The sequence below is a fragment of the Centropristis striata genome, chromosome 18, assembly GCF_030273125.1.
Source record: "Centropristis striata isolate RG_2023a ecotype Rhode Island chromosome 18, C.striata_1.0, whole genome shotgun sequence".
NCBI lineage: Eukaryota > Metazoa > Chordata > Actinopteri > Perciformes > Serranidae > Centropristis > Centropristis striata.
This window is the reverse complement of record NC_081534.1, coordinates 3,005,450-3,020,404: the sequence shown is the minus strand read 5'-3', so window position 1 is coordinate 3,020,404 and position 14,955 is coordinate 3,005,450. Positions and strand designations below refer to the sequence as shown.

The 14,955-nt window shown below is 40.2% G+C and overlaps 1 protein-coding gene across 14 annotated transcripts in view; it reads right to left on the bottom strand.

Annotated features, from left to right (window-relative positions):
• Positions 1-14,955, bottom strand: part of epb41l2 (erythrocyte membrane protein band 4.1 like 2) — a 65,672-nt gene that overhangs the window by 34,650 nt on the left and 16,067 nt on the right. For all 14 annotated transcript variants that reach the window (XM_059356012.1, XM_059356017.1, XM_059356023.1 and 11 more), the window contains exons 2-6: positions 11,090-11,328; positions 10,791-10,976; positions 8,957-9,232; positions 5,374-5,478; positions 5,169-5,211 (exon numbers count right to left, since the gene is read on the bottom strand). In XM_059356012.1, coding sequence (XP_059211995.1) covers positions 5,169-5,211; positions 5,374-5,478; positions 8,957-9,232; positions 10,791-10,976; positions 11,090-11,314 — 835 coding nt within the window. In that variant the 5' untranslated portion in view covers positions 11,315-11,328. The remainder of the gene's footprint in view (positions 1-5,168; positions 5,212-5,373; positions 5,479-8,956; positions 9,233-10,790; positions 10,977-11,089; positions 11,329-14,955) is intronic.

The window sequence follows — 14,955 nt, the reverse complement described above, 5'->3', positions numbered from 1 at the left end:
TATTCTTTCTAGGGCTGCAACTAACGATTATTTTCATTATCGATTAATCTGCCGATTATTTAAACGATTAATCGATTAGTTGTTTGGTCAATAAAATGTTGAAAAATATCAATCAGTGTTTCCCAAACCACAAGATGACGTCCTCAAATCTCTTGTTTTGTCCACCGACCAAAGAGATATTCAGTTTATTGTCATAAAGGAACAAAGGAACCTGAAATATTCACATTGAAGAAGCTGAAATCAGAGAATTTGGACTTATAGTCTTTAAAAAACTGCTCAAACCAATTATTCGATTATCAAAATTGTTGACGATTATTTTAACCCATTGAAGCCTGGAAAGCGGATACGTTGTTTTGTAGTATTTGTATAAGCTCTCAAATACTTTATGAATTTCATTTCTATCTGCTACAGAGGCTGAAAAATCTATTATTTAGTAGAAGCGTTGACACTTCTGCTGAATTTCCAGAAAAACTTCAGGTTTTAGGGGCTTATTTTAAAATCGGCCAGAGGTTTTACAGGCGTTTTAGGCGTCAATGGGTTAATAATCGATTATTGTTCGATCAATCAAATGATTGTTGCTGCTCTAATTCTTTCCATAGCTTCTATTTTTGTTGCTTTAACTTGAGAAATGAAGCTCCGTTTCCTGACCTATCTGTGATAATAGATGTGTGTTGGTATATGAGATGTGTCCGGGAGCCAGATTGAGTTAGTATGTTCTGTTGGCAGCGTTAAGTGCTTTGGGAGTCTCATGTGACCGTTTCATCTTTCTACACAACCACGTGCCACCCATCAATCCGCCCCATGACGCATAGATCACACACATACTGATATATATACACATTCTGTCCCTCACTTCCCTACATCCACTACACTCTTATTGCAACATTTTATCCTTTTTATGCACAGGTTATTACCAACTACAATTTTTTGGGTGACTTGTTCCTTTAACCTCTGAACCCCACAACCTAGCAAGTTTGAAAAGCCTGTTTTCTTTAAAAACTAGAAAATAAATTCCAAAATTACTTTATTTTTCATAGCCAGAAACAGAAATAATTGTTGAATTTTCACATTTCCAACAGCCCTTGCATCAACTGTGAGTGATAAACTCTGAAAAAATAATTGAGACAAACGTAAAAAAGTAATTTCTCATCAGGGTCAGTTTATTCTCCATGTCTCATTTAAATTTACGCAAAAAATAAACTGTTTAAACTCTCCAGATGTTGTAAAAAAAGATAAAAATCTTTGCTCCTCGGCGCAACTAGGAAGCCATGAATGATTTGGCTGAGACAAACAACCTTGTCACAAAAATTCACCAAAACGCAGAGCAGAGAGAAGACGACAAGAGAGGTTATAAAAATGGAAATAGTTCAAGATGTGACGCATAATAGAAACACCTGTGGGCTTTGCATATAGATTAGATTTTACTCCAGTTTTTGAATCCAACTGTTATTCTGCAGAAACACACATTCTTGAGTTCTCCCTATTACTAGACATGATTGTGCTGTTTCCATAAAAGGTGCAGGACTTTTAAATGGGTTGAAATCAAGGTCAGAGTGAGTAAAATGTAGCAGGAGCAAAAAAAAAAAAAAAAAAGTAATGTTTAAGTAAATTGATGACTTGCATAAAACTGCAGGAATTTGACTATAAATTTTAAAACAAGCCTGCCCCTATGATGCTATACTTAAGCACAAGCAGCTGCTGTTTACTCTATCGCACAAACTGAATTTGCTACAAATGTACCGTGACAGTGCACAGACAGTATCAGCGCAGTGAAACACCCAACACCATAAAGCTTGGTTTGATTGTGGAGAGAACATGTGTGCTGCGGTTAAACATTAACAACAGCCACACGCACTGAAGAGGTCTACTGCCTGGACTAAATCCAGACTCTACAGGGAAACTCAGCGCGACCCCTTGAGTGAGAAGAAATCTTGTTCTCATTATCCGCCAAAGTGACATCTTAGAGGGGGCTCGCATGCGTGGATAAACATTTCACTGAACAGATATTTTCTTGGAGCTGCGTCACTGTGGACAGCTAAGATTTTTGGGTTCAAGTTTCATTTTTATTGGCCCTTTGTCTTATTCTGATAACTGACACTTCAGCTTCTTGGAGGAAAGTTTTCCACACTTATTTTTTAACTTTAGTGATGTCACATATTATATCAGCTCACTCATCTGCCCTCAATGCAGCTCATTATGTATTTTATTCTGATCCCATCTTAACTCTGATTTTTTTCGACACATTTTTGTATCCCATTCTTAAGCCATGATGCCACAGACACAGAGAGCAGACACACCCACACAGCTCTGGTCATAGTAAGCTGCATTGTGGGCAGGAGTCTAGACAGAACCTTCATAGTACTCTCCCCGCAAAATAAACAACACAGGGAAATCTATAGATACATACTAATTTAATTTGTTGAAAGATGCCCTCCACTTTAAAATTGAAATCAGATCCTTTCTTGTAATTTATTGTCTTTCTTGTATAATAAAGGAACTGTTCTCCTTGTTACAGTTTTGTTATTCTGCAGAATGTTCACTGTTCAATGTTAAGAAAATCCAATAAATATATATATATATATATATATATATATATATATATATATATATATATATATATATATATATATATATATATATATATACATATATACATATATACACATAATTTTTTTTCTTTTTTTCCGATAATTATAAATGTGATGTGTGTTAAATGTGATGTCTTTACCAAAAAAAAAATCTGTTAAAATTATTCTTGCTTACCAGGACATCTGTGGATGGACAAAATGTTTCAGAACAACAGCTCTTGTTTATTTTCTTTAAACTTAAGCATTCGAGAGACTCCCAGTTAGAGACATTAAATGGATAAACATCAGTTTGTTTTCTTTTTGAGATTTTATAAATACTCAATAATGTAAAATTGCATATCGTCAAAACAACTTTAACGATATTATTGTAGACGATATATATCGCCCACCTCTAACTGAACAAGTTAACGTCAACAGTGCAACAATAGAATAAAATGGGTTTTTCTTATGTTCATGTCTGACCTTGACTATGCTGACTTGTATCCGTGCAAAGTTTGTGACTAGAGACTGTTTTTAAATTCATGTCATCATTAAAGTCCTTCTTTTTCAGGTGACCATTGCAAAAGCTCTATCTAAGATCTTTGTATCACAGGGTGGTTTAAGACAGATTTAAAAGCACCGAATGTGCAGCAGCTTTGAACCTTCCAAAATGATTCAAGAACCCATAAAAAACTTTCAGTTACAAATGTTTAGGTTCCAGTCCGGTATGTAGTGACGTAGAGCGGTGACAGCCGAGTTTACGCTGATGGTAGTTTAGAGCAAATTGGTGTCAAACCTGTTATTTGTGTGATGCTATGTCTGTACACACACTGGCAGAAATGTCCAACTCACATGATAAAGCCTCTCTCTCAGACACTATAAACATTCAAACACACAGAAAAATGTACACAAATGAACACATGCAGCCAGTTGCATATGCACACTGCTCACCCATGAACCACAGTTACACAGCCACAAAAACACAGGCATGCATGTTCACCACACACACTGTGGTGCTTACACTTACAGTCTGCACACACCCAACTACCTCACATATACTAATTCTAAAATAACACTTTATGGGCCAAAATGATATGTTTTTACTAAGCCGTTCTCTTAAAAGTGTGACTGCAAGGACTTAAGTTGCGTGTTAAAGTCTGTTTTGTCTTCTACACTGTAGAAGTAGATGCAAGACAGAAACAGCAAAAGTAAGTCATGCTCTTCTTGATGAAAAGTCAGCGAAAGTTATTGGCATTCTCTTCAAAAACCGTCAAAAATATTAACATAGGACAGCAAAATATAATAAACAGGAACAGGCCAATCACAAATGCCTAAAAAAATCTAATTTGTCAACAAACGAAATGAAAAACTCCAGAAACAGCAAATTGATTAAACTAGATTCAAACAAGGTCATGTTTGTCATTGTGCTTTCAGATTGTGGGCGTCAACACAAATGGAGGATGCGGTTTTAATTGTTTCAGGGTCCATGCATGCATTCAAAAACAAAACAAAGCTTTAACCATGCTGGTTGCTTTGCACACTTGATAGCTGTCCATCAACAAAAGCTGAGATGCCCCACCCTGCCCTGCTTTTATAAATGAACAATGTCCTTACAGGCGCTGATCGCAACAAGTTGATAAAGATATTGATAAATAATGCAGCAGAGTTATCACACTTTGGTAACCTCTGTTACCACCGCTGTTGTGGTTTGGTTTCAAATGTCTCAAGCTTTTGTTGGACGTCATTGTGAGGCTGATCATTTTTCCTTTAATACGGAGATACTTGAACTCTTTTATTAAGTCAGTATTTATATTTAATGACTTTTGGCTGAGAAGCTGGAGCCCTTGTATTATTTGAAACATCTTGTTAAGGATGGATGGATGGATGGATGGATGGATGGGTGGATGGGTGGATGGATGGATGGATGGATGGATGGATGGATGGATGGGTGGATGGATGGATGGATGGATGGATGGATGGATGGATGGATGGATGGATGGATGGATGGATGAGTGAGTGGGTGGATGGATGGATGAGTGAGTGGGTGGATGGATGGGTGGATGGGTGAATGGGTGGATGGGTGGATGGGTGAATGGATGGATGGATGGATGGATGGATGGATGGATGGGTGGATGGGTGGATGGGTGAATGGGTGGATGGGTGGATGGGTGGATGGATGTATGGATGTATGGATGTATGGATGGATGGATGGATGGATGGATGGGTGGGTGGATGGGTGGATGGATGTATGGATGTATGGGTGGATGGGTGGATGGGTGGATGGTTGGATGGATGGATGGATGGATGGATGGATGGATGGATGGATGGATAGATGGGTGGATGGATGGATGGATGGATGGATGGGTGGATGGGTGGATGTATGGATGGGTGGATGAACTCGATGGATGGATGAGTGGATGGATGGATGGATGGATGGATGGGTGGGTGGGTGGATGGATGGATGGATGGTTGGATGGATGGATGGATGGATGGATGGATGGTTGGATGGATGGATGGATGGATGGATGGATGGATGGATGGATGGATGGCAAAGATGAAAACCTGAATGCAGCTTGAGTGTAATTTCAAAACAAAACTTACTGCGTATCTGTCTCTTGATTTCCTTCGTGGGATCCAACCAACACTGGAGAGAGCGAGATATAGTGAGGCAGAGCAGAGGAACGTTAACTTCTATCATGACAGTCACAAGACATTATACAGACGTCCATGTCTGGAGTTTCTACATGTGTACACTACTGACTGATTTAACATACAGTACATCCTGTGTGTGCATGTGAATACCTACCATCTGTTCATGGCTGTCCTTGTATGACAGTCCAAAGTAGTCTTTCTCCATTAGGTTAAGGTGCTCGCAAACCTTAAAGAAAAGGTACTGGCCCTTGGCACGTTTCTGCAGTGAAATAAATTCAAACACAAAGATTAGAGTTTGCACAATACTGTACATTTCAATGGGCAAAAACATATTACAAGCTACAAAAAAATGTTGTCAAGTTCAAATGTCATTTGACAAGCTTGACAGTACCTATTGAAAAAAGTTCAAAATCTCATTTTGCATGGTCTGGTGAGACACTTATAGAGTTCCTATTCAATTCCTCTATCAATGCATCTCTGTTTCTTCTGTTTCATTACATCTGTCTCATTATTCTCTTTCTCCATCTCTCCATCTGTCTCTTGGCAACACATTCCTTCATAGGCCCGATGGGGGCCTTAGCTATAAAATCCTCCTCACTAAACTATGACAATGACATTTAGCACACATCCATGCATGCGATGCACGAGCGTGCACGCACGCAAACACATGGCGGCGCCCTTTAGACAGACAGAAGGTCAGACAGCGGGTGGAAAACGGGAGAAAGATGAGAAAGAATGAAATAATTAATGTTCATTTCTTTTCAGTTAGTCAGAACACCCTCAGTCTAACACTGTGCAGACACACACACACACACACACGGTGGCATTACACAGACAGAGTTGCAGACAGGGCAGAGAGCGTGGTGAAAGTGGAAGGAAAGAGGATGAAAGAGTGCATTTTTCTTCTTGTCCTGAAAGCATCTATGGTATTTTCCTATACTTGGTCAAAGACATGCGGCACAATCATGCACTCACAGTATAACTGCATTCTGAACGCCCAAAGAATGTGACAATTTGACCTTTGAGGGTGTCTGTGTCTGTGCCAATGTGCCCCCAAGCAAGGCACTACCTAAGAACAACTGTCACAAAGAGGTGGATGTCTATCAAACAGAAATTGTCTCGTGTGTATCTTGTTTTTCAGTCTAAGGCAGTAAAAGCTCTGCTCTAATGCAACCGTGCCTAATATATGCAAACACTACTTGACTCATGTCTGAATCATAATAAGTTCTATGAAACAGTCCTTAAACCGTGTGACACTACAATCCTGCTGAAACCAATACTAATGAAATTCTTAGAAACAGCATTAAGACCATGTGACACTAAGACTCTCCTTTGAAACCCACCGAGAGGCAAAAAACGTCTGGACGAGATTTTCATTCAGGGCATTACAACTAATAAAATATGCATTAAGTTATTACCCTGGAATAAATTTGATGCGGTTAATAAATAGGACAGATGGATGATAAAAGAATTGATGTGGAGTTAGAGTAGAAAGTGGTAAACTGGTCTGTGTGTGTGTGTGTGTGTGTGTTTGTGTGGTATTGTATGTGTGTGGTATTGTGTGTGTTGGAGGCCTGCTGGGCAAAACAGAAAATTTAATCTCTGGAATGCATTGTGCATCTCTCCCTCTCTAGCGACCTAACTATGCCAGTGTGTGGACGGTGGGATAGATTGATTTGTGTGTGTGTGTGTGTGTGTGTGTGTGTGTGTGATTTGCAGGACAATAGCAGTTAGTCGCAGTATCAGCGTTTTCTGTTGCGAGACAAAGCAGCTACTGTTTAAACGGCCGTAGACACACACAGGCACGCTGTTGGGCGTTGGCAAACTGTAGATTGGGGAAGAGAGGTTTGAGCGTGGTAAAGTTGCTAGTTGAAATCCCTCAAATGCTCCCTATTCTGTTGAGGGGCCCTTGAACCAGGCACTAAACTGTTAACAGCTCCAGTGGACCTGGACTGTGGCTATTCTGGGAGTGAGTGAGTGTGGGAATGTGAGGAGGGGTACTGCTAAAAACAGCATACTGCTTGGGAAACACAAGTTATTAACCATAAATACTGTAATAATGAGAAAAAACACTCATCTTAATCAGATAATTAGCAACAGGGGGAGACATTCCTGATCAAATTATTTTAAAAACACTTATGGAATCACTTCTATTTGGGGAACTCCAATAAATCTTTTAATCCCCATTTCTATGAATGTTTACAACAGAGCTTTTGACACCAGCAATGTGATGCTGTGAGTATCTGTATGAGTGTGTTTGAGTGTGTGTAGGGGAGGTCCCGGCCACGTGCTCTTTAGGGAGTAACAGATGCAGAAAAACTAATCTGGTGGGACCCCCATAATCTGCCAGGTTTGTGTGTGTGTGTGTGTGTGTGTGTGTGTGTGTGTTGTGGTCACCAGACAAGCCCCTGTAGCGTGCTCTGCTTTGCTCTGCATTTATCCCCTAAGCCCCGCCCCGCACTATGTGAGTGGATGCTTCTGCCATAACTGCACTTTGTGTTTGTGTGTGAGTATGAGTGTGGGGGTATTTAACTTTCTGACTCAGACACTCACACACACACACACACACACAGATCTGATCCTATTAGCAATTACATCATTGACACACTCACGTGTGGCCGACTTGATTAGCAAGAGAACAAAAGACGGACAATGTGTCCGTCCTCTCTGTCAGTAGCTTGTTATATCTTTCTAAAAGACAATGACAGTCCGTTGGTCCATTGGTCAGTCAGTTGACTGACAGTTGGTTTGTTGTTCCAGACCGAAAATATAATAACTGTCTGATGAACTGTATTGATTTTGCCATTAACAAATGTAAGTGAGTGTCTAATTAGTCACTCATACACTGACATGTCCATATCAAATACAGAAAATCTGATTGTTAGAGGGACTATTTTATCTTGCACCATGACACCTTTCATGGAAAACATTAAAGTGGAGAATTACAAACATACTCCATGTTCTAACATTCTTTAATTTCATGCACATCAGCCAATAGAACAAACATTTCTCCACCTATTTTCTTATCTAAACAGATGTAAAACTCTTGTGCCTCACAGGGACAATGTTTATTTACTTTTTAATTTTTCAATAATTTTGGCTCTGTCTATGCATATGGTATAAATGTTCAACCTCAAGTTCAAACTCAACAATTATAATATGTATATTCAACTGTGTAGCCAAAATATAGACACTTGCACAAAAAAAATGTAAGACAAAAATGTCCCCAGTGAGAATCCATTAAAGAAGTCGTTTTTGATGCCATGGCCCGTACAGCATAAGATCATGCATTATATGTTATCTTTCGATCTAGAGTCCTGGCTTCAAATTGTAGTTTTTACTATTGTTCAGGCGACTGAGGCAATTTCTCGTTTCTCATGAAATAATATTCATCCATATCATTTTAAAGCTGTTTTAGGAAGGGTGCATTTAGGTTACAAGTAGGAGTTTTATTTAATCTGATCTACAAAAATAAAAAATGCTTCAAAATTAGTGCTGTTGCTAATCATCAACATACAAGATTTTAATAAGAACCCTAGTATTAAGCATCCAGAAAATATTTAAAGATTTGTGTTGTTTAGCAATGGCATTATGTAAACAAAAACATTAAAGGGCATTTAAAGGGCTCTAAAAAGTTAGAGGGCAAAAAGGTGCATGTTAGTTTGAAAGGGAGGCATCTTCCTCCTTTATGCTCCACATTGTGTGTGCGCCTCCTCTGAGTGTTGTGGAAGTCTTACCTCCACCTCGCAGGTAAAGTCGCTCCCGTCCAGGAGGGTCACGTGACACACCACCAGCTTCATCTTGTTCTTCCTCACCAGACGAAGAGGAGACTGGAAAATTGAGGTCTGGCCTTCTCCTCCTCCTCCTCCTTCTCCTACTTCTGCTTCAGCCTCAGCTTCCACCTCTCCTTCCTGCTCCTTCTTCTGCTCCTCTGCTCCCTCTTCCTCTGCTGGCACTGTAGTCTCCTCAGGACTTTTCTCAGGACTCTCTTCCACCTTCTCCTCCTTTGCAGGCTGGTAGAGTTTGCAAGGTGCCAGAAAAAAAAGGAGGAAAAGTAAGTCAAACCACAATGTCCTCTAAAAATCTGTAACGCAGGGAAGAAAATCTCAAAAAAACTGACTGTTTGTCCACAACAGGGAAGGCTGTTTTCTCCCTCTCTCCTTTTGTAATTCCCCTTCTCTTCTGAATTTGCTCTTAGAAACTGCAGGCGTTTCTTTTGGCCTGATTACTCAAAAGTTGATGTCACTGGGTGGGCCTGAGTGGCTTAATGTGATCACTGGATGGAACAGTTTATGTGTGTGCATGTGTAAGAGGGAGAAAGGCTTTGTGCGTGTGTGGGTGTGTGTCTCTCCCTCTCTTGGCTGAGCAGTAGTTTTCAACAGTCTGCATGTGCTGATGTGACTGTCAGTGTATTGTTTCACTGTTTGAGCGTTGTGAAAGAGGCTGTCTGACGCTCCAACAACATGTAATCGCTGAATATCTAGTCAATATTAAAATGAGTTACTGAATAAAGCATGTGGCTGACGGTCAAAGGAGGACATTTGTTTAGGCAAAATACTACACCAGCTTAGCGTGCACAGTGGTTTCACCTTTATGATTATGAACACATTTGCAACAGGGCATAACACGCATACTGACATTATGGGACATCAACACTACAGTTGTCAATGTGGTGTTACTAACAGCCTGATTTGAATCTAATATGTGCTAATAAATAAGAATAGTTACTTGTTTATGTCCAGTACACTTTTGTTAAATCAGAGTAAACAAAAAAAGAAGTCATGCCTTTCTACTGCTGCAGCATACTTTCACTGTCAGTGATGCTCCTCTTCTTGTTCAAAGGAATGGTTTGACATTTTGGGACATTCACTCATTTGCCTAACTTGCAGAGAGTGGCGTGAAAAGGTCAATACTACGCTCATGTTTGCTCAACCAGCAGACTCCAGGAAGTGACTGTGCTCGGCCAAGAAACAGTCCAATAAATCTGGGTCAGCTACGTCTCACTATCTGTGTGCATTTTTTAATTTTTGTAAGTAAGCACAATGAAATGAACCTAGATTTTAGCCAAGTTTAGTTTTTTATGCTTCCCGAGGGTTGCAAGCAACAATTATTTTTTATTATTGAATAATCTGCTGACTATTTTTATTTAACACAATCATAGATTGGTCCAGAAAATATTGTCTGCTTCTCAAAGTCCAAGGTGTCTTCAAATGTTTTGTCAGTTCAAAACCCATAGATATTCAGCTTAATATGATGTAAAATATGGAGATTTCATGCGTTTCTCTGTTTTATAACATTTTCTGCAACTTTTGCATGAAAAATCACCATCTATTTTAAAAATGTAGTAATTATTAGACACTGTCAACTAATTGTTGTGGCTCTACTTCCAAATGTTCCTCTCCCTCTCCCTGCCATTTAATAACTCGTATTTCTGGAGAATGAATAGTCATGCCTCAACAAAAATGAACATGATTTGTGAAGTTGCATGCAGACTAGTGGTAGACTTCCTGTCTACTTTATCTTCCATTATGTGCACTAAAGGGGAGAGATTAAAGCTTGTATGACCAATACCTCAGTGTCTGCGCTGGCGGTGGAATGAGACTCTGCTTCTTTTTCCTTGACTTCCTCTGACTTTACTGCCTCCTTCTCTTCCACTTCCTCTGCGTGACCGTTTACTTCTGGGACAGGCCCGTCCCCTTCCTGTGTCACCTCGTCAGCTGCTTCTTCTGTGGTCGGCACCTCCTTGGTCGGGGAGGTCTTAATGGGTCAGGGGGAAAAAAGAACAGACATTGTAACCAAAACAATCATTAATTATAACAATTATGATTAGAAAACAAAAGGATTGCTGCTTGATGATGTACTCATTTTACCTGGCTCTGAGACTTTTGCTTCTTAAGCCATGTTGGCAGGTATCGACCTATTCCTTTTCCTTCTTTCCCCTCTTTTTCCTTCTGCTTCTCCTTCTCCTTCTCCTCTCCCTCAGCGTTGGTTGCTTCCTGGGTTTCCTCCGGGGCCGTCTCTGATTGGTCCGGCTGAGCGGCTGACTCCTCGGCTTTCTCCTTCACCTCTGTCTCAGAGCCCGCTTCTGTTGTCATGGTGACACGTCAACCTGCAGATCGAGGGAGGAGAGCGATGGAAGAGCTTTAGATTTGCTAAAAAAATATTTTTTAAATGATATCCTTGAAGAATGATAGACTTTTGTTTTGGCTGCTGGTGTATCACGGAGAGCTGGAGAAAAATCAGACTGCCTGACTGAATTTGGCACAAATATAAATCTTTCATGGCACGCGATTTGAATTTTAGTCTGGTGTATCTTTTATAAATGAGCCACACGGTCTCATGGTTTTTCTTTCAGAATCAGAATCAGAATTACTTTAACAATAATTGTCTTTGAGAGACAGAAAAAAATCTCTCTGGAAATACAAAATTTCCTTTAGTCATGTCATGTAGGGACTACAACATAAATATTAAACATATTTGGGTTATACAAGTCATCTGATTGTGGCCCTTTGGCTCACAGCTGGCTGTTAGTACATGAGCTCATGGCTGTTTGAACCATTAGCCATTAGATTGGAGTCGTCCAAGTCTCTTTTACACAAGTACATAAAAAAACAGTTTAGGATGTCATTATGTCACATAATGAGTTTCATCTGGGTCAACAGCTGGTTAAAAGAAGTCACACACACACACACACACACACACACACTGAATGAGGGGAAATTACTCAATTCTTAAAATCTGAGTCATTGGTTTTACCCCGCAGCTGTGGTCAACAAGCTCCAAACACACACACACACACACACACACACACACACACACACACACACACACACACACACACACACACACACACACACACACACACACACACACACACACACACACACACACACACACACACACACACACACACACACACACACACACACACACACACACACACACACACACACACACACACACACACACACACACACACACTCTCACTCTTCAACCCAAATATCTTTGGCAGCACTGTCCACACACACCCTATCAATGCAACAGACATAGTTATCCAGCATGACATTAATTAGTTGATAACACTACATGACCACGACACTGGTCTCGAGGGGAAGTTGAGGTCAGAATGTCAGAACCTGCCTGCATCTACCTTACATACACAGTCTGTTTTGGTCTGTGTGTGTGTGTGTGTGTGTGTGCGTGTGTTACTACACGAGCAGCTTGAGGCTGAGGGTTAAGCATGATTCATTCATCCACTATGAAGTCATTGTTATCCACTGTCCTTTCACTTGCTCGTAATCTTTCTCTGCCTGTTTTTCTCCCACCATATCTCTCTGGCCGTCTCCCTCCAGTTCTATTATTCATAACGTTGTGCGCATTTTACTTTCTGACCATCTTACCGACTTTCTCTTCTCTGCCCTGCCACATTCAATAAGAGAGGACACACACACACACACACGGTGCAGCAGTGGTGTGTAGGGTGGGGGCGGGAGTAAAAATAGAACAGGTCTCCTTACGCATGATCGGCTAATGAGGCAGGGAGGAGAGGAGGGGGGTGGATAGAGAGGTGTGTATGTAGGTGTGTGCAAATGCCAGAGGCAGTGTAATGCTGTTTGTGTTTGTATAGATAAGGAGAAAACGCATCAATACTTGATTCCTGTTAAAATGTTCACTTTTATCAGGTCATGAATCTATTTTTCAGCCGGTGTGGCTGTTTGTCGGTCAGAAGATCATTCAGTCCATCACTTCAGTCTAGGGCTGGGCGATATATCCATTTTTAAATGTGATATGGAAATAGAGCACATCGCATATATCGAAATAGTTCAAATTTTCTTTTTTTTAAGAAAATATTAATGCTGCCCTTACTAGGGTTTGCCATATTTAGTTCTTTTGTAATGTTTGTTATTTTTTTCTCATGTAAATATATTTATTTTGGAAAAAGATTGGCCTATTTTATTTCATAGGCTATTTTTATTTAATATTATATTTTTTTATTTAAATGTGCACTTACTTTATGAAGCTTTGATTTGGAAAAAAAGGTACTCCTGTTACAGTATTTATGTTCACTTAAACGGTCTTCAATAAAACGACTTGTCATATCTGACTTTGTCGCATAAAAATGTCTTGTTCATCATTCACTTTTACTAAAAGAAACTACGGAGTCACCTGTTTAATTTTTCCGGTAGTACATTTTGCTTAAAGCCTGTGTTTCCGCTAGCAAGAATTGGCATCCCAGTTAATACCATAGTTAACATGAATTATAGATGCACCTTGCTAAGCAAGCTCAATAGCTAGTGCTAGCATTAGCTGATAACTTAGCTCCAAATATGGTCACACCTGGCTCCTACATCCACTTCTTTTATTCAATCTACGGTCCATACTGAACTATCTCAACAACTATTGGTTGGATTAACATAAAATCAGCTCAAGTCATCATTCATTCCCAAAGGATGAATCCTAATGACTTTGGTGTTCCCTTGCTTTACATCTTGTGCCACCAGCATGTCAAGACTTTCACTTAAACAATGAAGTAACTTCACATCTACACACTTTTGTATCCATGGTGCACAGCAGGATGGATTCTAATGACTCTGCTGAATTTGATCTGTGTGGTACTACCTTGGCACTGAGCAAAGTGTAGCTGTACAGTGCAGGCATGATGACACTGTTGCATAGGGTTTTAAACATGCAGGAATTTGGAAATGTTTGTTGTGTGCAGGATGCCATGTGTGCATGGGGTCCAAATAAATATTAAATCAATGGGAGCCTATTTTTGTTCCTGCATATGAGACGATGAATGTGGGTCATGCCCAATCTGCTCCTTCATACTTCCTTTAAGTAGACTCATCAAAACAGGTCTGTTACTACCTACTTACTGCAGAGCCCACTCCTCTGAGACACTGGGTTTCTCAATGGACTAGCCAGCAGCGTATCTATGTGTGTGTTTGTGTGAGTTGGCATCAGAGTGCGGCTTTTTTTGCAAGATGTTCGTCACGGCCTCTTAGGCCTGCTTTAAACCGGCCCCTCTCTCTCTACACCGGGAACCTTGTTCTACCTCTCTCACAACTTTCTAACTCACCCTCTCCTCTCTCTCTCTCTCTCTCTCGCTCTCTGTCTCTTTCCATCCTCTACTCTCCAGCCTGGGGTGCCTCTTTCTCTTTTTCACTAAATCTCTGCACTCATCCCTCTCCTCTCTCAATCCCTTTCTTCCGGGCCCCCTTTCAATCCCCCTCCAATCGTCCCCCCTCGACCCCTCCTCTGCCTCTCTTCTTCCCACAGTCCACATAAACAATTGCAGTGACATTATTACAGCCTCTCTTCATATATATACACATATGCACACAGGGAATGGTTCATGGCTATTAAATCATCTGCTAAGCATCTAATGTAAGTCAGTGTTTGGGAGCTGGCAGCCATCACTGTGCAGTATTTCTCTATGTAACTGTAACATGCTTTCAGCAGACCTGTATGAAAAGCATTGAACTATTGCCAGACGTCAAAGTATCTCTTTGTCTAGAGGCAAGTACTGTACAACTCATGTGTAATCTTTTTTACACTCAATTAGCAGCGTAAGTAACCCACTTTTCCGAGGCAAGAAAATCCTGCAGATTAATGATAAGACTAAACTCAAAACACAGCTAGTGTTGCCAATTGAATTACACGAGGTATTTCTGTGTTTATGTACATGATCTTTCTCTCCGTCTGTTCCTCTCACTTAGCATATCTGCACTCATTT